General features: G+C 38.4%; 1 protein-coding gene across 3 annotated transcripts in view; it reads right to left on the reverse strand.

Annotated features, from left to right (window-relative positions):
- Positions 1-21,496, reverse strand: part of Fam204a (family with sequence similarity 204 member A) — a 32,409-nt gene extending 10,913 nt beyond the window's left edge. Inside the window, exons 1-8 of one of the 3 annotated variants that reach the window (XM_036174327.1) lie at positions 21,423-21,496; positions 20,943-21,198; positions 18,244-18,398; positions 15,531-15,781; positions 15,017-15,104; positions 14,864-14,894; positions 14,588-14,705; positions 4,599-4,688 (exon numbers count right to left, since the gene is read on the reverse strand). In XM_036174327.1, coding sequence (XP_036030220.1) covers positions 4,599-4,688; positions 14,588-14,705; positions 14,864-14,894; positions 15,017-15,104; positions 15,531-15,773 — 570 coding nt within the window. In that variant the 5' untranslated portion in view covers positions 15,774-15,781; positions 18,244-18,398; positions 20,943-21,198; positions 21,423-21,496. The remainder of the gene's footprint in view (positions 1-4,598; positions 4,689-14,587; positions 14,706-14,863; positions 14,895-15,016; positions 15,105-15,530; positions 15,782-18,243; positions 18,399-20,942; positions 21,199-21,422) is intronic. The other 2 variants (XM_036174336.1, XM_036174317.1) reach the window with 2 other exon arrangements.
- Positions 21,497-21,698: the final 202 nt, after the last annotated feature.

The following is a 21,698-nucleotide window of genomic DNA, read 5'->3' on the forward strand; positions in this document are numbered from 1 at the left end:
CAGTACCCTCAAAGAAATCCCTATTTCTAGCTGGGCAAGGTAGCGCACACCTTTCATCCCAGCACTTGAGAGGCAGAGGTAGGTGGATCTTTGTGAGTTCAAGGCCAGCCTGGTCTACAAAGCAAGTTCCAGGACAGCCAGGGCTGTTACACAGAGAAACGCTGTCTCAGGGTGGGGGGTGGGGAATCCCTATTTCTAAAAATTTCTAAAACACTAGAGGTATAGCTCTGGACAACTTTTCAGGCAGTCAAACGTGCACATAGCACAGTAGCTCACCCAGGCAAGGGTGGAATTCATACAAGGCTGGCACAGAATGTACATGGAACTCCTTCCTAACCTACCACACCACTGGCAAATGATCCAGGTTCATGAGATTTAATATGGATTCAGAAAACAATCCATAATCTGACTCCTCACACTTAAAAAAACTAACTTTTAATCTTGGTATGCCATGTTAAAAAAAGTACTCTTGAGTGGAACTGGAGGGATGACTCCGAGTTAAGAGCACTTGTTGCTCATGCAAAGGACTAGAATTCAGTTCCCAGCACCCACCCACATCAGGCAGTTTACAACCACTTTTAACTCCAGCTCCAGGAGATCTGACACCTCTTCTGGCTTCCTTGGGCACCTACACTCATACATGAACAAGTGAACACACACATACATACACAATTAAAATTAAAACAAATCTTTTTTAAAAGTAAAGTCAAACATTGCTTTAAAGATCTAAAGTCATCTGGCAATCACAATAATAACTTCTCAGCACAAGAAAAGAACCATCAACAGATGCTGAAACAGGTGAGAGTACAAAAAGGAAAGATGTGCAGCCTTAAACTATCTCTCCAGAAAGTATTTATTCATCACAAAAGAAAAAAACACTAGTTGTACAGTGCAGAAACCCAGCGGTATCACCCTCATCAAAGTAAAACCATCATCAAGAAGTGGCACAAAGGGATAGATAGCATGTGCCTCTGGAGAGCCTGAGAAGGCCCCAAGGTCACTGCTGTGACTCATCATGGGGGAATACTAGACAAAACAAAATTGAAGGGTGTGTGCTAACTGGCTTCTCAAAAACAAGGTCCTGAAAAATAAGGACAGAGCAGCCATTCTAGATCAAAGGAACATTGCAACAGAATGCAGTGTTAGAAAACAGGAAATGCCTTTGCTAGTACGGAAATTAATGCAAATTTAAATAAAGTTACAAATTTTGTAGGTTTCTCTTAAAAATTTAAATGTCTTTATGTGCACACCCACATCACTTCTCCCCTTCTACCATGTTGGTGCTAGGGATCTAACTTTCTTTTTAAAAAATTTAAATTTCTTTATGTTCACACCCACATCATTTCTCCCCTTCTACGTTGATGCCATCTAACTAGGTTCCTGACTGAGCCAGCTTGTTGGCACTTTTTTTTCTTATTAAAATCTTTATATGTGTGTGTGGTGTGGGTATGGGGTCATTCACTGTGTGTGAAGATCAGAAGACAAATTACAGTTAGTTCTCTCCTCTCACCTTCACATAGATTCCTGTGATCAAGCTCTAGCTGCTATGCTTGTACAGTAAGCACCATTTCCCACCAAGTCATCTTTCTGGCCTCAAATTGCACAACTTCCTTAATAGCAAATGAAGTAATTAACTCAGAGCCTGCAATAAAACAGATGCTTCTCTGCAAACTTCCCTGGTTTCAGGTAGAAGTAATAAACTACACTCTGCCTTATCTTTTCCTCAACAAGACAAAAAGTCAGAGACAACTGACTAATGGAAGGGGTCTGCTGTGGCAGCTACATTTGTAGTTGGAAGAGGTCACAGTACACAATGCTTGGGTCTTCCAAAAACAGGATGAAATTAAAAAGGCAAGAGAGCACGAATTTGAGTCCTGTAATCCTGAGGAGTACAATGAAGACAGACACAGCATTTCTAAAAATCATCAAGCAATAACAAACTATAGTCCTGCCGGTTTTTCTTAAGTTGTGTCTTGGGCTTTACTACAACTATCCAGCAAACCCAGACTAGCAACCCAAACCAATACGAAACAGCCCTGGAATCTTTCAAGCCATTCAAGAGACACCTGGTCAACAACAATAGCACAGGGTGAGATACTTCCTCAGTATCCTGATCCACAGTAGGCTGCCACTAGCTCCTACACCCAATTTAGGAAGGGTGCAACCCACTGATTGACTATTAGTGCTCTGTGTGCTTTCCAGTCTCGAAAGCCTCCCTAGATCCTACTCTTCCCTAGTCCCATTCTGATGTCCTCCTCTATCCGAATCCTTAGAACCGTGGCAGACATCTAACACCTGAGGTCCTGTCCAAGCCCACAAGCACTGATCCTCCCCACCATTTCATCATGTTTCCGTGGCCACCCTGTCAAAATCTGCAGAGGACATTCACTAATTGGTATAATCTTGTTATCTCAGCAGTTAACTATACTTTTAGGAAACTAAGTCACTATTTACAACTGCACACCTACAGCTATGTTCCAAGCACCACACTACCACCACTTACCCCCTCCCCCACACACACACATGTTTGTTGAGTGAAAGCACAGATTGACATATAAGGATCTTACTCATACTGAAGAAGCCATAGATAACCAATGGCTAACAGGAAATCCTCCTGAACTTGGGGCACAATTTAATACATCTTCAAGTTCATTTTATTAAATGAACTTTATCTTTCCCCTTCAAAATTGTGATGAAATACTATTATATCCAACAAGAGCTACATTTAATCAAAATATGACACTTTTGTTTTTTTTATAAAATAGAGCAATTGTCAACCTGTAAGCATATGAAGCATTAGAAGATGGGAAGAGTAGAATGCTTTATAAGAAAAAAGCAAATCAAGTATATTTCAGCAAGGTAACCTTGTCAAAGCTTTGATGGCTATGCTGAGTCACAGCATCCTCACAAATTAAAAACATAACAAATGTCTGACATGCATTTATTTTTTTTCTTAAATGATGTAGCAAACAAACAATGGCACAATAACCACAATTGAGACAGAGTATCAATCAGTCTTGAAATGGAAGAAAATTCTGACACACTACAACACAATGATCTCTAAACCTGTTATGCCAGTATGAAGCATCTACAGAAACTAAATGCAGAGGCAAAGGTATGCTGTCGAAGCTGCATCAAGAGGAAACTACAGAGTAACAATTTAAGTTGCAGAGTTTTGGTTTTGCAAAAAATTCTGGAGATGGGTAGTGGGAGACTCTGCACAGCAATGTGAGTATGTTCAATGCAACTAAGTTACACACTCAAAGTGGCTACAAGCATAAATTCTAGTGTACTTTACCACAATAGAGCAATTCACAAAATGTGAAGTTTGTTTTGTTTGAAATAGGGTCTTACTCTGTAATCTATGCTGGCTTTGAAGTCATAGTAATCTTTTTTGTCTCAGCTTCCCAAGTACTTAGATTACAAGCATGCACCACCATACATGTTAAAATGTCAACTTATTCTTTGTTTTTTCAAAGCCACATAATTCTCATTCATGCTATTTCTAGCCAATGCCCTTAATACTCACAGCTCTGTAATTTCTTTTATATTAGCCACTAATACACATGTAAAAACATACACAGAAATATTTGATGTGACCAATTCTTTTTAAAGACTTTTTAAAAAGACAATTTTGAAATTCTTAAGTGTCTTAGGTGATTTTGGAATCATCAGCCTTCAGTCTTTCTTTTGAATTTGTTTACTCCATACACCAAAATCCAAAAGATTTTTAAGGCCTGCAGACAAAAATTCACACACAAAAAATTCACACAAAAAAACAAAATGATGTTTTGGTTTTTATTTTAGACAACTGATATGGAAGAATGCAACAGTATTTCCACAGAATAACTGATGAAAATAGAACTTTCTAATTTCAAAACAAAAAGCCTGCAAGTGAGTTAGAACACTAGAAAGGGCCAGCAATTTTCATGAATGAACTCTGATGCATTTTATGTAACTAAACACCAAGGACCATTACAGGTTCAGACTATAGGGAATTGGGTACTAAAAATAAAAACTAGAATATGGATTTTCAAGTTCTTAGTCTATAAAACAGGAAAATATATCAACTATGAGTGATAGGTCTACAGAAATCCCACCTCCAAGGGTGAGTCAGAAGTATCTTGTGACCTGCAGTTGGATATTAAATGTATCTACTTAATTTTACACTGCAGACTATGGGAGAATTAGCTGAAAACCTGTAGGACTGAGCAGAATGTACAGAATCTACAATAAAAGACTGTAAACAAGGACTAAGAAAAGGCTGCAGAGTATGACAGCAGAACACACAACTGCCCTCGTGAGGATCAACTGAGGCAGACAAAAAGGAAAAATGAAGGCACCCTTCTAATCATACCTGAAAAGCAACACCAACCTCAAACAAAATAAAGAAAGAGAAGAGGTTAAAAAAAAAAAAATCTGCTGAAGCCAGGTAAAACTGGAGTCAAATATCAATTATGCATAATATTCAGCCTCAGTTTTAGGCCAGAATAAATTTAAAGCATTAAAGTCAGCACAAAACCTATCATTTCAAAATAAACAGTAGAAAGGGGGAGAAAAATAAAGGCAAAAAGAAAATCAGAATCAGTCTGACTTACCTCTCGAGTAGCTAGCTGGTTGCTGAGCTCTTCAGCCTTCTCAACATCCCACTCCTCCACAGCCTGGTCTATCCTTTTTTCAAGGCCTGACTAGAAAGAAAGAAAGAAAACAAGACAAAACAAATTATTGGCAAGAAAGAAAGTCAATCACTTGCTAATTAAGACTATGTCACAGGACTACAGCAAATGCAACATCCATTCAGTCCTCTCAATAACCCTATAAAGGTTTGCATCAATTCCCATTTATCAATAAGACATTTCTGAAACATTCAGTGGCTAGTCAAGGTCCCCAAATTTCTTAAGCGAACAGTAAAAAGGAGATGCAAAATTCAGAGGGGGTGGGGGAGGCGGCGGCGCAGTGTAGAACCAAAGATTGCTATTCCCTAATAACACAAAGTTAATTACAGCAATGGTTCAAAATTATGGAGTGCTTACCACATGGTAGAACCTGGGGACTTATACTACTAAAGCTGTCATTTGCATCCTTAGAACAGCTCCATGAAATGTTAGCTTGTTTGCAAGAGGCAGAAATAGCCATAAATTACTCAACTTGGCTGACAACAGTCTGTAAGTTGTAAAGCCATCTCACATTCAGGTTTGCACAAAGTTGGAATTCTCATCTACAGCCCATTCCCACAGCTCAAGACTTTCACTCACTGGCCTTTCACCATCTTCAATTAGGGTTATTATACTGACTATACAGAGAAGGAAGCAACAAATAAAAATTACTTTATCTCCCTGTGAAAATGTTTTAATTTACTAAAACTACCTCAAGAAATCAAAATTTAAAATGTCATGTAGTTACCAAAATAGGTAGGATTCATCACACACTTATCAAAAGACACCCTGATATAAACAAGGTCTAGTTGTGAATAGTTACTACAGAACACTAAAGTCTTAAGTGTTCTAATATGTGCTACTTGGAAGACTATTTTATTCTAATGACTGCCTCCTATCCCTTCTTTTCAACACAGTAAATATTGGACCTCATACAAACTTCCTCCTTCTTATATAGCAGCAAAAGTGTTTTTTTAAAAAAACTCTTCCACCAGCTTGATCACAGCAGTCAACAGAGGGAAATTTTGTTCCTATACTGTTGTTGAAATGAATATTTTATTAACTACAACATAATCTGCCAAAAATAAACAAACAAAAAAACTAGAGGCAGAGGTCAAAGAGCACCTCCCTTGATGTCCAGCATAAGAAAAGACTCCTTTATCACAATCCCATCTAAGAACTGAGGCAGTCAACTGGCTTTCTTTCCATAGTAGCTAAAGCCATTCATTATCTCTGACCTTAGGCCATATGATTCTAATGCCCATTTTCTACTCTTGTTCAATCTCCAGAAATTTCCCTGTCTTGTACATCTGCAGAATTCTGATCAGCCTGGTGCAAATACTATGGCAGACTCTTTCCCAGCCCTTTTCATTTTCAGGAAGCTCCAACTCTGTCTACTATAACCCTGTGCCACTCCAACTGAGGTCTACATACCAGCTCCTAACTGCCAATAGTGCAAATCTACTGTGGAAATATTTTAATTTACTAAAAATACTTGAAGAAATAAAAAATTTAAATGTCATGGAATTACCAAACTAGGTAGGACTCATCATACACTTATCAAAAATGTGTTATTTGGGTTCATGCAAAGCTAAACTAAGGATCTTGTGCCATAATGCAGATCAACTACCCAGTTAGCAGGTTTATCTGGATAACTCTTTCTTAGCCTCATCTTTAGCAGCGCTTTATTTCCTAATATCTGACTACAAGTGCCATCTCATTAATGTTCCTAGTGCCTCTGACATACCTTAAAAAAATAAAACAACAACAACAAAAACCTTTCCCATCTTTTCAGGTTCACACCAGATATTGCCCTCTTTAGTACCCCACCTTCTGAACGTGCCACCTTTCCTCACGTCCCACACCAGATTTCTCTCCTGTCTGCATCACTAAACGTCATGTCTCCCTGTAGCACTTGTTCTTCTGACACACTGTCTTTCTCCTTTCTTGGGTACTATGCTTAATAAAGGCAAACTGTTACGTACAGTCATTGGCTAGAGTATCCCGAAGTCCCACCCAGTTCCTTCCACACAGGAGGAATTCACTCATACAACTACTGCATTGAAAGTTTCAGTGCAATAATCCATGTCTGCATTAAGACTGAAGAAACCCAAGTACACTGGCAGCCCCTGATAAGAATCCATAATAGTAACACTGAGGCAATGATGCCCTTCCAGTCAAAAGGGATAACATACTCTCATGATTATTTATATAAATTTATCTGCCACAAATAAAAAATGTATTTCTTGGGGCTCAGCAGTTAGAACACTACTGCACTTCCAGAGGACCCAAGATCAGATCCCAGCACCAACACTGGATGCCTCACAACCACTTGGAACTCCAGTTCCAGAGGATTTCACACTTCTGGCTTCTGTATTTCTTCAGGGCTCAAGGGTATCTTTATCTTGAGCTCCCAGAGTAGTACAATTAGAAGTTTATAGATTCTCCATTTAGAACTTCATATTTAATCTATAATGGAAATGAAGTTATTTATTTACAAAATGCTAACACAATAGTCTTTACTCCCTTTGCAGAACAGAGATTTCCTCAAATGCCTCTGAGACAGATGAAGTAAACATTAACACCAAATTCAATTTTCTTATATCACAAAGTCTGAGGTAGCCAGATACCTCAATTCAGTATTTACACAAGCAATCACCTAGACTAGCTTCACTTGTTCCCCTTAGTAACCTATCCACTAATCCTCTCTTAAGACATGTATGTTATCAAGGCTCTTAGAGATTTTAAAGACCTGGGTGTTGCTTTCCTGTATCCAGTGCCCAGAGTAACCCATAGATCCTAAAACCTGGATAAATCCACGCAATGAACCATTCTACTGAATCGACTTTCACAAAGGGAAGGGAAAACTCCCCTATCCCAGAAACTCCTATGAACTGCTAAGCTTAAATAAAGGTAAAGTTTCACTTTAAAATTAAATCAGAATGGGGGACATCTCTTAGAAATATTGCCTATAGTACAGGAAATCCTAGGTTTGATCTCTAGCACTGCATCAAATCTGGTGTAGAGGTGATATACACTTCGAATCCCAGCATTTGGGAGGTGCATACAGGAGGATCAGAAGTTCAAGGTCCTTGAAGGTCCTGATGGTGCATGCCTTTAATCCCAGCAAACGGAGGCAGAAGTGAGCATATCTCTATGAGTTCAAGGCCAGCCTGGTCTACACAGTGAGCTTGTTTTCTTTTCTTTTTTAAATATAATGCTTTTTGTCTTTTTCTTCTTTTCTTTTTTCAGTTTTGTTTTGAGACAGGGTCTCACACTGTACCCCAGGCTGGCTGGGAACTTCTGGCACTCCTCTGTTGTGGATATTGCTCTGTGTAAATAAAATTCTGATTGGCCAGTGGCCAGGCAGGAAGTATAGGCAGGACAAGAGAGAAGAGAATGCTGGGTGGTAGAAGGCTGGGGCGAAGAGACGCCTATAATGACAAGGAAGATGTAAAGGTATAGGTAAGCCACGAACCAAGTAGCAAAGTATAGATTAATAGAAATGGGTTAATCTAAGATAGAAGAACTAGATAACAAGAAGCCTGTCACGGCCATACAGTTTCTAAACAATGTAAGTTTCTGTTTGTTTACTTGGTTGGTTCTGAGCGTCTATGGGCCTGGCAGGTGAGAGAGATTTGTCCCGATTGTGGGCCAGGCAGGAAAACTCTAACTACATAGTTCTATGTGTATTGACTCCTCAGTTAAGAAAGAGAGACTGCCAGCCGCTGCCATGACAAGGTGTAAGGTTGTGGGACCATGGAGTTGTGGGGCCTTACTGGCACCTGGAGAGAAGATCTCCAACTACACTCCTCATGCCTCAACTTCCAGAGTACTGAGTTTATAGGCTTAATCTATGTAAGATGCCTAGCTCTGAAAATGTTTTATTTAATAAGGACATATTAGCATCCTGCTATGGGATGCCTTTCTGTATGCTGTGAATATGTTATGCTCCCATTGGTTAATAAATAAAGCCCTATGGCAGGGCAGGATGGAGCCAGGCGGGAAATCCAAGAGATAGAGAAGTAAGGCGGAGTGAGGGCAAATGCTCCGAGTGGCCACCAGGAGAAGCAAGATAGAAGAGAACAGATCATTGTTTGGAAGGAGTCTGGTAGAAGACACACCTGGGCTCCCTTCCCCTATCTCTTTCCATAAACCCACCCCTTCAAAGCCTGCCAAACACAGCTCCTCCACCAGAGAGAATCAGGATGACTCCCACAGGGGATATATAAGCAGCATCCCCAAAAACAGACTTGTGGTTCTTCCGGTCTTGCATCCCTGTCTCCTCTCTGCAGGCCGGGGAATCGCCTGGGGAACACTTTACCCATTAAACCTGGGCTTTCCAATTTGGTCTGATTTAGTTTGTTGTGATGGCAGAGAGGCCTTCAGGAGGCCAAAATCTTATCAGTAATGCCACACACAAAGTCACATGGCAAAACATAGATTAATAAGATGGGTTGAGTTAAGTTGTAAGGGCCAGTTAGTTATAAGCCTGAGCAATAGGCCAAACAGTTTATAATTAATATAAGCCTCTGTGTGTTTATTTGGGACTGGATGGCTATAGGACCAGGCGGGACAGAAACTTCTGTCTAGAGCATTCCAAATACATTCAAAATTTTTGTATTATAAACACTCCCATCACCATAAGAAGACAAGTTCACAAGATTCTGCCAAGAACACTGCTGAAAAAGTAAAATGAAGTAGAACTTCCACTTAGGAATTGAGCAATCTGGGGAGGGTCTCTAAACTTCTATGTCTGTAGTTCTCTCATTGAAGCCAAGTAAATATAAAGCCATGCTCTCTACAAAGTGATGATTAGGGTCAAGAAAGTAAATGTGAACTATCCAGTAGTGATTGTTTCTCTTATCTCTAATATCAGATGACTTTCGGGTGAGGTTATGGACTTTACCATACTTCTTTGGGGGCTCAGATCCAAGCATCGAGAATTTAACTCTGAGCCAGTAAATTGTCTCATCAAGCAAGATTTAAGTATCCAAGCTTTTTAAGATTTTCAGGAAGGTCCCAAAGCTTCTGATTTACACAGGATCTTCCACATCAGAAGAGCAGCAGGAGCTGCAGGCTACTGTTGATAGCTACGGTGCCTTGGTGTACTACTCACACTTTTTACTTGAATGAGAATTAAGCATAAAATATATCTCAGAGAATAGATATGTTTAGGAATGGCAATTTAGCCACAAGTGGAAATTTTACCTAAGGGCACTGTGGAACAGGTTCCTGTAAGGAATTGACCTCCAATCAATAAAGCTGTTCTACAGGTGCCAAGATGGCGGACACACAAGGCTTAACACTAGGGACTGAACCTACATGTGTACACAAGGAGTCTTTGTGTGACTAAAGCTCCTTAAGTCCAACAGCATCACGATATATTTCTACACAAATCTCAATGTTAAATGTTTATTTGGATAATATAATCAATCTTTAAAGCATAATAAAAATGCATTATCTGTTGAAATTTGCTTAATTATGACTGAATTTAATAACTAGGAGCAAAATGAGGCAATTTCTCCATTAAAAAAAGAGGAAGGAACAACATTTAAATACAAACATCTTATCTGTTATACAAGTCATATGTGATGATTTTGCTATTTTTATATATATATCATACAAAATTTAGGTAAGTTAAAAACTAAATTTATCTATTACTTTAGAAAAATTCAGATTGAGGACCAAATTACTTGAGTTTAAAGTCTTACATCTTATCTGCTGTTTGTTTTTTAAGGCAAATATACTAAGCTGCTTCTTCATATATTGGGAGACTAACACTGGCCCGCCCTACTGAGACAGATAGCCATGGGAATGGATCACAAGAAAACACCATGACTGATACTAGGAGAACTTTGTGGTACCCCAATTCTTCCCAAATCCCTGAGCCTCCCTCTCAATGCACTCAAGGCAGCCAGATTTTGATGTGATCTATATACTGAAGTTCTACATAAAGATCTAGATAGAATAAGTACTCTACCACAAAAAAAGAACAAGTTTGAAAAAGCCTATTACAACAGCAGTTGAACAACTTTATGAAAAAATTTTAAATAAACATCAAAGGCAGTAATTCTAAAAAGTGATAAAAGTATCTGTAGTTTTTATGCCAAAAGCATCCATTTGACACACCCAGGACTACTTCAATAATGACTGCTAACTAATAAAACTGAGTCAACTATGGAATACTTAAGACATTTATAGTGAAATGAAAGAGCAAAATTTATTCTATAGAAATTCCCACATAGATTTAAAATACTTATGATTACATAATTATTAATAAGCCCCATTTACTGCTGCCAGAAATACAACTATTGCTGCATTTAATACAAAGAACACCTTAAAACACTGTCAGATATTAGGAAGACTATATTTAAAAAAAAAAAAAATACAAGCCTCTCTGTACTGTCTGGCAGACAGGTGACAGCAATGTCATAATACACATTCTGGACTGAGCAACAGTTTCAGTTTGGCAGGACTCCAAAGGGGGTGGTGTATGGTAGACATGAGATGAAGAACTTTTGTTTTGCTTTACTGTTCTTAAGGGTTGAAAACAAAATAAAAAGACTTTCTGATATTGAAACAGATCAGCCTCTGCTCCAAAGAATAAAATGCGAGACAGGAAATCCATATTTGTTTACACTGCACCACATGTCTGCATAGTGCTACCAGATTCCTAATTATCTGTTGGACTTACAGTTACTTGTAGCTTTTATCATAGTGTTTCCAATGTGGACAGTTTGCTTTTGCTTTTTTAAAAGTTTATTTACTTTGCTGGACTCACAGTAAAGACCTCAGCCGGACAGCAAAAGAAGCATCATGTAAAATCATGAGCATGCAATTACACGCAACTCCCAAAAGAAGCTGAAATAATTCAGCTTCACTAAATCCTTCCTTTCCTTTCATGCTTGTATTTATTTGTAGAATATTAAGTGTCAGTACAACATAAGCCTGGCCAACAACAGTTTCCTGGATTAGAAGACCCATAACTTCCTTCGTCGGGCGTCATTTATGCAGAACAGCTGCAGAAAAAGAGCCCAAACTTACAAAATGGATGCACATGTGATTAGTCAGACCCATAGCAATTTCTCTTAAACAGAGTTCACACTTTTAACTGCTGTTTTGACTTTTCTAGAATGCATGTAACGCAATGGTGAGACAAGGTGCTAGGTCCTAAGATGGAGCTCTTCAAATGTCACTATGAAGAATCTTGTACCTCTACAAGAGCTAGTCGCATCTACCCAATATTCAGACTGTACAACTTCAAACACTAGGGCAACAATGAGATTCCAGTAGGTTGCAAAAAAATTATTCTCAAAATCTCTGCTTTTTAAGAGTGTTTACAAAGTTCATTTCATGACTTTAATGTATCTTAGATACTCTGAAGTCAATACTGTTACGAGAAAAGATAGTAAATAATGCAAATAACTGAAAGTCAAAGGCCATTTAACTCAAATGTTTAAAAAAAAAAAGTTGAACAAATACTTAATTATTCATGTCCTGAAGGATCTAATCCATTGGCTCTCAACCTTCCTAGTGCTACAACCCTTTAATACAGTTCTTCAAGTTGTAGTGACCCCCCAACCATAAAATTATTTTCATTGCTACTTCATAACTGCAATTTTGCTACTGTTACGAACTATAATGTAAATATCTGTGTTTTCTGATGGTGTTAGGTAACCCCTGTGAAAGGGTCATTCGATCCCCAGGTTAAGAACCACTCATCTAGTCAGTGGCTGGGACTCCAAAACAGGTCTCCCAGAGATGGCCCATGGTTTAGGGAAGTCAATAAGGTCTTCCTCCCTGCTTCAGGACAGATTTGGCAGCCAAGAGCAGCCTAAGTCAAAGTCACATGACCGCTCCCAACACATATGAATCACAAGAGTCAAGATCATGATAAAAACATGTTCAGAAATCCACTACCTTCCACAGTGCGCCCAGGGAACATCAGCATGGTGTCTTAAGACTTAGACTGCACTTGCAACTCTACCACTGGGCTTTGTGGGAAATGTATTATTTCTGTATCTGCTTAAAGGTTATTTATTGCTCAGTAGTAGGTACAGAAAACGAACCCAGGGCCAAGTACTTGGTTTTATAGGGACTATTTTAGAACTAATAATTCTTTGCAAAACTGAAGAGAAAAAGATAACAGTTATAGGTTGAATCAATAGAATCATTTGATTGAGATCAGAAGTTCAATACCAGCCTAGGCAATATAACCAGACTTCATCTCAAACAGAACAAAACTACAAACACATTACATACAAAAATGGTTGCAACAGGCCCTTAATTTACATCTCCTCAGTGAGATATCATCACCTAATCATGGATTTAATATGAGACATTTTTCACAAGAAATACCAACCAGTCAGAAAACAGCAAAGGTCTTTTTAGGTGTACTGAGCAGCCCCCAGCAGTGACCCATGTAAAGCGTATCTCTTTAAAGCAAGCACAGGATACAAAGGTCCCAATAGGTCCCACAGGCCTCTAACCCCACCATGGAACACAGATTCTCATGCTCTTAGGCTCTATCAATACCACTCTCCAACCCCACCAGGAATATGTGCACTATTCTTTCAAGGCCTTTTCTAATTCCTAAAAAGTAATAACTACAATTACATACCTCAAGCTCAGACACTACTCTGAGCCCCCACCTCATATTATAGCAATTATTTACTCTTTTCTTGTGTTCTGATTAACACTTATGTCTCAAACTGAATTCTGAATAGGTTCCACTCTCAATCTTTTATCTCCCTAGCTTTTCTCAACTTTCTAACTCACTTGAAGAAAAACCTGACAAATGATGCAAAGGTAAATACTACCAATTCTACTTTCTTTCACATTAAAACCTCAAGGCACCCACACTTTTCTCCATCTTCATCAACACCGCTGTCATTCAATGGACCATTATCTTGTGCCTAATCTGCTGTTTTCTCATTTACTTTTGCTACATCACCATCTATTCTCCATTCACAGTCAGGGAATCTTTACAACATAAGTTAGATCATGTCACTCTCTTAAAAGTGCACTGTAAATAAGGTCCATTTCCTACCAGCACTGAGGTCCCACCCAGTTTTGGCAGTTCTGTAAGATTATCTTGAGTCTTGAGCTACCCTCTTCCTCACTGACTTCCAGCCAGTCTAACCTTCTCGCTAAAAAACAAAAAGGTCTCCCATTAACCCCTCCTTTAGGGTGTTCACTTATGTTTCAGTAGCCTCCGAGTGACTGTTGTTTATGTAAATAGCCTTTCACCACCCTTTAGGTGCTGTGGGATGTCTTTCTGTATGCTCTGAGTATGTGTTGCTCTGATTGGTTGATAAATAGAGCTGCACTGGCCTATGGCAAGGCAGCTTAGAGGCAGGTGGAAATCCAAGCAGATAGATAGGGAAAGGAAAGGAGAGGCAGGAGAAACGCCAGGTAAGGCAGCTTAGAGGCAGGTGGAAATCCAAGCAGATAGACAGGGAAAGGAAAGGAGAGGCAGGAGAAATGCCAGCCACCACCCAAGGAGAAGCAAGATGCAGCAGACTAGTAATGCCATGGCCATGTGGCAACTTATAGATTAATAGAAATGGGTTAAGTTATAATAGCTAGCTAGCAAGAAGCCTGCCGTAACTAACATAAGCCTCTGAATGAGTATTTTATAAGTGGCTGCAGGGGAGTGGGGGCCAGAGAAACTTTCCAGCTACACTTTAGGTCTCAGTGAGGCAGCCTCTTGTAAGAACAGCTTTCTTTCACCACTCAAGGCAAAAAGAGAGAGGCCCTCACAAAAATACTTTCACAATTTACTCTTCTGATGAATTTTAAAGTAGTAAGATATTTTGTTTCTAATTATATAAATTAATGAACTAGTATCTTAGGCAAGGCTAATCACAAATATGTGCTGCTAGCTAATATATGATGGAATAATATATAAATAATAAGATGGTTCTTACCTTCTCAACTTTTTTCTGCTTAACTGGTGGTTCAAATCTATCATTGGCTCCAAAATACTGAGTAAGCTCTTTCCATTGGGTTTCACTTGAGGACTGTTCACTGCAAGATGAATTAAGTCTGTGTACACAAATTATGACACTTTGCCTTTTGACTGTTTTTTAACTAGTTGCAATAATTACACTTCAATGACAACTTATCATGTCTGATCATTATCAAGGTAAGTAGTACAGTAATCTAGAAAGTTCCACAAAACTGCTATTTTAAATTCCACCTACCTGTAAGATTCTTTTTCATTCTTCAATTTGCCTAAAAGGAATTTAGAATACTTAATTATTTAGCTATTATTTCAAAATCATGTTTTAAGAAGTTAACTCAATTATTCAATTTAGAGTTAGTACAACTAACAACCTAAGTTAAAAAATAAACACCTTTTCTGGAGCGTTTTCTTTTTTTCTGTCTGAATCTTGACATTGGATTCTTCTGTTCAGAATGTTTTTTATGCAATTCTTGAAATTTCTATGTAAAAAGAAAAAAAGCAAGTGTGTGTGTGCTGGAGATAAACATACATTTTAACAACAAACAGATATGTTAAGTAAACTCCTTATGCTCTGCCATTTCTAAAGCTCTTGAGATACTCCAGTCCTCACAACTCTCAGTTGAATTGGGATGTCACTGGTTTTGATATAAGCTGTTTGATAACAGAGAATGAACTCATTTATCATGGTAGGCAAAGTAGAGCAGATAATCCTATGAAGTTTTTTCTTTTTATTTATGTAAAACAAAACGAGAATCAAAGTATCCACATGGCTAAATGAATAGTGAAAGTATTATGAGATCCCTCTGCTGTCTGTTATATCCCAGCATATTCTGCCCACAGCACAAACACAGAGAACACATGCACATGTACACATGCACTTTCCTAATGTCACAGAGGAAACCTACATTCCACATGTTTAAGGGAATTCCAGAAGGACATTTTTCATATGCATTTGCATCAGTCTCTGTTTCAGCTTTTGGCTTGCCTGCTGGGAAATCTGACATCTTGGACTTCCTACTGCTGTCAGTCTTTCCATCTTCCTGCAAATTAAGTTCCGTAAGCCCTGGATTCCCTAGTGTGGCTTCATCTTCAGAGTCTGACTCAACATCACTTTCATTTAGCCCAGGAGGTAACAGCCCACTCCACATCTTTTCTTCTAGAAGGAAAAAGGGAAAGATGAATTCAAACTCAAATAGTAGCCATGGAAACTATTTTAAAACCACTAACAAGATATCCCAAGAGACCAATATGTCTACCAATGCAATTTAATTTAAAATCTAAAATGAGATGAACCCTCCATATAAAATAGCTAGTATAAGTTGTGCTAAGTTGAAAAAAAAAGTTTAAAAGTAATTTAATAGTTTAAGTATATTACAATACATATCTCCAGATGAAATGGAATATTGACTCTCCAAAGTATGGATTATTCTGCCTACATAAAACTAGTGAAGCACCAATGGCCAAACACAACAATATACTCTGTAGGAATTTAAAACAATGTATTTTTTAAATTTTATTTTGTTTTATTGTTCTTATTGAGATAGGACCTTACTTTGGAGCCCAGGCTGGCCCTGAACTCATGTAGATCCTCCCGCTTCAGCCTTCTAAGTGCTGCGATTGTACGCAGAAACATCACAGCCAGTTTAAGGTTTAAAATAACATGCTTTACACTGTACCCATTAAAGAATGAAATAAAGGTGGGTAGATGCATCATCTAATGAAGCACATATATTCAAAAGGCTTATTGTCTAAGAGCATGTTAAAAGTTAAAGAAAAAAACTTTAAGCTATTTACATATATTTTAAAGGTTATAGTAGTATGGGCAGCAAGATGGTTCAGCAAGTTAAAGGCATTTGCCACCAAACCTAATGACCTAAGTTCCTCTCGTATATGGTAGGTGAAAAACAACTCTTATAAGATGTCCTCTGACCTCTCTCCACCTGTGTGGATGCAAGCATACCCATGCACAAAATAAGTGTTTTTAAAAAAAAAAAAAAAAAACTAACAGTAAATAAAAAGTATGGTAGGTAGAAAATATATCCTAGTTTTAAATTTTATACTGTTTGCTAAAATAAACCAAATGAAATACAATTCCAAAACTTAACAAGCATATAGTTTTCATGAATGACAATACTATGTATTTGGGAAACAAGAAGTTCAGAACAGTATTCAATAGTATCTGTATAGCTCACTGGTATAAGCATTAAGTTTCATGAAAATGACTTCTAGAATTAGTGTAATTATTTCATTTGACTTCCACAGAACAGACTATTTTTTCATACAACTGAACCCAAAACAGTTACACCTCTCAAGATTCATTATCAGTCAGAACGGACAAAAGAACAGAAAGCTGTCTTGCTGGGTGTCCTGGCCTATTCTGTAATTAATCTAGTAGGAAAACTAACCCATTCTCTTTGGGTCATGCATATCAAGGATCTTTGCATTACTCTGAATTACATATTTCTGCTTTCTTTTAAGGACCCTCTCTCAGATTTAAAGAAACTGGGTTTAGTTTTGTGTTTTTAGGCCAGGTTTACCAGTACTTGATTTTCTGAAACATTCTCTTGGCTTTTTAAAAGGACCACAACGATTGGATTCCTGACTCCAGTTCCACTAGACGGAGAAAGAAATCACTCAACAACTGTCACCCTCAGTTTCTTTATCTATAGCACAGGATAATTACACTGATTAGTTTGAAGATTAAATGAAATACAACACTCAGCAGCATTTAGGAGAGTCTAGGGGCTCAATGTTTGGTGCTGAAAACCTTTTTATTTTATTTTTTTTAACAAACTTGAACTGTGCATCAAAAAACAAATGTTCAGTGGTTCTTGCTATTATTTCTGTGGCCATGAAATGCATTTTTATCACTCCTAATATGGATAGACGGGCCCATAAGATATCTTTGAATTTTCTGATATTTGTGGTGCTTCATTTATCAACTGATACAAATCATTTTCCTCCCTGATCTCCATAGTCTGATATATGAAGCTTCTCTAAGTAAAACTGGTATTTAGCCTCTGAATAGGGCAATAAAACAAGAGACAGATTACCAGACCATTAATGGCATTCAAACATTAATGCTCCTTATTTATAAAGGTCTTCTCTAACCATTGTGTGTAATTTTCTATCCAGAATTTAAGTTCAACTCAAAGTAAAGATGCCAAGTTATACATGTTTAGCCTTATAAAACTGCATTAACCCCTAAACTTGGTTAAGATACTCAGTAAAATATGCCAGGAGGGAGAGCAGATTAGTAATGGTCTCTAAAACACCTTTAGGGCCATTATCCATTGGAGAATACTAAAACTGTAACAAATTTCAGACATTGTTTAAAACATGCATGGGGCCTACTGTAGAAAGCATGCCCATGGCATTTTTCACTGCATGCTAGATATTCTCTAAGAGCCTAGGAACAAAAGTATACAAACAGAATAGAATCTGTAGCCTCACAGAGCAATGTTTATACCATTTCAAGGAAATGTTACTCAACCTGAACCTTCAATAGCATGTGCCACTTACAAGTAGACCTCTGTTTTAGTATGTCTGGAGTTTCACAGTCTACATTCTGGGCATTCAAATGTGCTTCCCCATAGAGAGCAGTCTCAGTTACACTACAGGAGTTATGCTTTTCCTTATCAGGTTCCAGGCAGCTATCCAGTTTTCATGGCTTTTTGAACTTTTTCAAAATTGCTTTTATCTACTGCTTGATATGGTATCCAAAACTGTTCTCAATATGGTATTTTCCTAGCTTGAAAGTTTCTTAAATGTACCTAAAGAAAAAAAAGTTAAAAGAACTGCCAAATCCATAATACAAAATTCAAATAAGGTATATTCTTTAACTCAGTCCTTAAAAATCTTTAGCCACATGTCAGTTTCCTGTGATATTGATGTGTGTCACAAAACAAAAAGAAAACTTAAAAACATGTTAGGGAGATTCAAGTTTCTGCTGATAAACTTAGGTAACTGCTGGTAATGAGCCTGCAAAATGGAACTGTCCATTGAAGAAGCAGCTCAGCTGTAACCAGCCAATATGGAGAGGCTGCTTAGTCATTTCTGCCATGGGCTCCTGTTTGAAGATAGTGCTTTTCCATTCCTATCAATATGTGTCCCTCATACGTTTTCCAACTGCTCCTGCTACTCTTGTTTGGGCTTCTCTGAACAGAGTGTCTTTATTTCTTTCAAGTGTCTCCTTCACTCCTTTCAGGATGCATGTTTCTATTTTAAGGGAGAAAAGTCCAAATTAATCTCTGAGAAAATCCAGCCAGTCTCAAAAGATGTGGAATAACAGACAAACAGAAAGTCAATTCTTCTATGTAGATTACAGCCAGGCCTATAATAGGACTGCCAATGAATTAATCTGTAGGCTTTCAGTTTCTAACCTGTAACTCAATAATATTTAATTTAATCATGAGCGCCTCAAGGAAGACGTAAATGAGCCAGGGATCCCTTTCTCTAAAAGTTTCAAATATCACCTTCATATCATACACTCATTACCACTGCGGCTGTGATTTATTCCACCCTACAAACCATTTTGTACAAAGCATGGGACACATCTTTTAGTTCTGGGCAGACATTTGCTATGAACTGAATGTATTTCTGTACTGTTCTAAATCTAAAGAAAGTGGGTTTTCTTTACCCTCAAAAAACAAACATAGCCATATTGAGCACACATTGGCAGAAAACAATGCATTTAAAACAAAGTGGTTCTGCAGCTGGTAACTGTTTTTTTAAACAAAGTTTTATAATGAAAGTACTAGAAGTCACTAAGCTAATTATCAGTATTTTTTTTTTAATTGAAATTATTTTATTTTCTCCCTAGTAGCACTTATCATCTACCATTAGGTAAGAAAACTTATTATCCTTCACTTGTTACCACAGATATTGACTACAGACCTCATTTTTATAAGTTTTTTTTAAGTTTTATAAATATCATCCCTCAAAACACAGAAACCACAGAGATATCAAATCTCAATAATAAAAGTTCTAGCTTATGTCAGAACTGGAGACCACTAGTTACAGGAGCTAAAATAGGCTTGGAATTCAGATAACTTCCAGCCCTGAGCAGGCCATTGTATCTGCCTGAGTCTCGTTCCTTTATAAGCTCTAAAATGAGAGTGTGATCAGCTACCACTGAGATGTCTCACACCTTTAAAATGTTTATAATCTTAATGTTGTCAGTGCCCCAAATGCCCAGAACTGCCTCACTCTTTGACATAATATACTATTCTCTTTCAATCATGAAATCTTGATGAAAGTTCAGTAAATGCAGTTTCTCTCCTCTACCGCACAACCCAGTCAAGAATACACCCTGCACCCTGCACTGAGGCCACTGAAAAAGGACAGGAAACAAAGTTACAACAAAAGACACAAAAGCAGTAGGGGAAAAACAAAGCAGGCCATGGCACACAAACCAAGAGGCAGGCATTAATCCTCATCACAATACTGATTAGAAATTAACATCAACCCATTTTACAACTGGCCTAACTCTTTGTGATCCACTTATTTTACAAAAGCAGAGCCTGATGGCTTTCAATTATGTACTTTTAGAGCATAAAGTTGGTGATGCATTCTTGGAGACAAAGATTTGGGAGAAGGACCAAAACAATGATTCTAGGCTGTAATTATAAGACTGCTAAAATTTAGTAATAATTTTCAGCACTTTTTACATGTGAAAAAATAAGGCAAGATATTATTACACTAAGTAATACATGTCAAATGTAGTCCAAGAAATGTGTTTTCTAGACCACCCAAATGCTTACAAGCTATACCCAAAAGATAAAAATCTGAGCACCTCAACAGATAAGCATTTCCTGTCTCTAACATGCCAGAATTTAAACTGTATTTTTATCAAATGACTATATTTTATCATAAATTTTGTATTCAATTTTAAATAATCACAAACATCTAAATTTAATCTTATTTGTAAAATAATTATAACGATCAACCTATAACCTATAAGATCACAATGAAGTATTTAATCAGTTCATGAACATTGGAATTAGTTAATGTACTTTTTCGGACATATGAACATTAATGTAAATGTCTTATTTATTGTTAGAAAATGTGTTCCTTTTTTTCAAAACAGCACAGAAAACACAAGGGGATCACAGGCCTGACTTCGTATTTATTTCACATCAACTATTTACTTACCGGGATTTCTTTTTGTTGTTTTCTGTGCAAGGGTGGGTGAGTGTAAATTAAAACAATGTTTGTTTACAGCCAAAGCCCGGAAAGTACTTTTCTCCCAGGGCCTCTCTACCTTGTATGGGAAGATTTACAAATTATGCAATCCACGCCACTGTGCAAATACTTACGAAGTTCAAGACTGCGACAGGGTAGCTCTAAAAAGGTACACCTCTTCCCGCTGACAACCTGGAACTCCGTGACTCTGGGTGTTTGGGGGCCCTGCCACCTTCGAATCTCAAGCCGCGTCAGAATCCCCACCGGAACGCCAGCCGGGACGCCGAAAGTCTAGCTTCACTCCCATTAGCCGAAGTCGCTTTCCCCGAAACGGCAAGTGCACCCACGAGCATGCCGCGCTCCAGGCTGCCCGGCCTCTCCTCGCTCAGCCTGGAACGGGACAGAGACCATCTCTCCTTACCAAACGACTCCCCCTCGGGAGTCCAGCAGGGTCCGCCACAGCAGTTTTCCTAAGCCCGCTCGGGCGACCCCGCGGAGGAGCTGTGACGCCCGGCCGCCCAGACTCCTCTGCTGCCCTCCCTGCCCGGAACCCAAGCCCGACAGGCCCGCCACGAAGCCCACCGCCAACTCGAGCAGCGCGAAACCGAACTTACCGACCAGGAAGCAGCGGCTCAGCAGCCATCTTCGAACCCCGTCAACATCGTGCCTTCTCATTGGCTCAAGCGGCTCAGCCAATAGGCTATGGCCATTTTGGCTCTCAGGTCGCCAAGGCAACATCCTGACTTGCCTAGGCTTGCCTATCTCCCTGGCGGGGGCTGTTTTTCGTTTGCTTTTTTCTCCTTTTCTCACTGTCTTTCTCCTTTGACCCAGCGGGTTTTGGTTTTTGGTTCTTGTTTTTTTTTAAAGCTTTGTTCTTTCCTAATTCTGCC

Source organism: Onychomys torridus, chromosome 1, assembly GCF_903995425.1.
Source record: "Onychomys torridus chromosome 1, mOncTor1.1, whole genome shotgun sequence".
In the NCBI taxonomy this organism is placed as follows: Eukaryota; Metazoa; Chordata; class Mammalia; order Rodentia; family Cricetidae; genus Onychomys; species Onychomys torridus.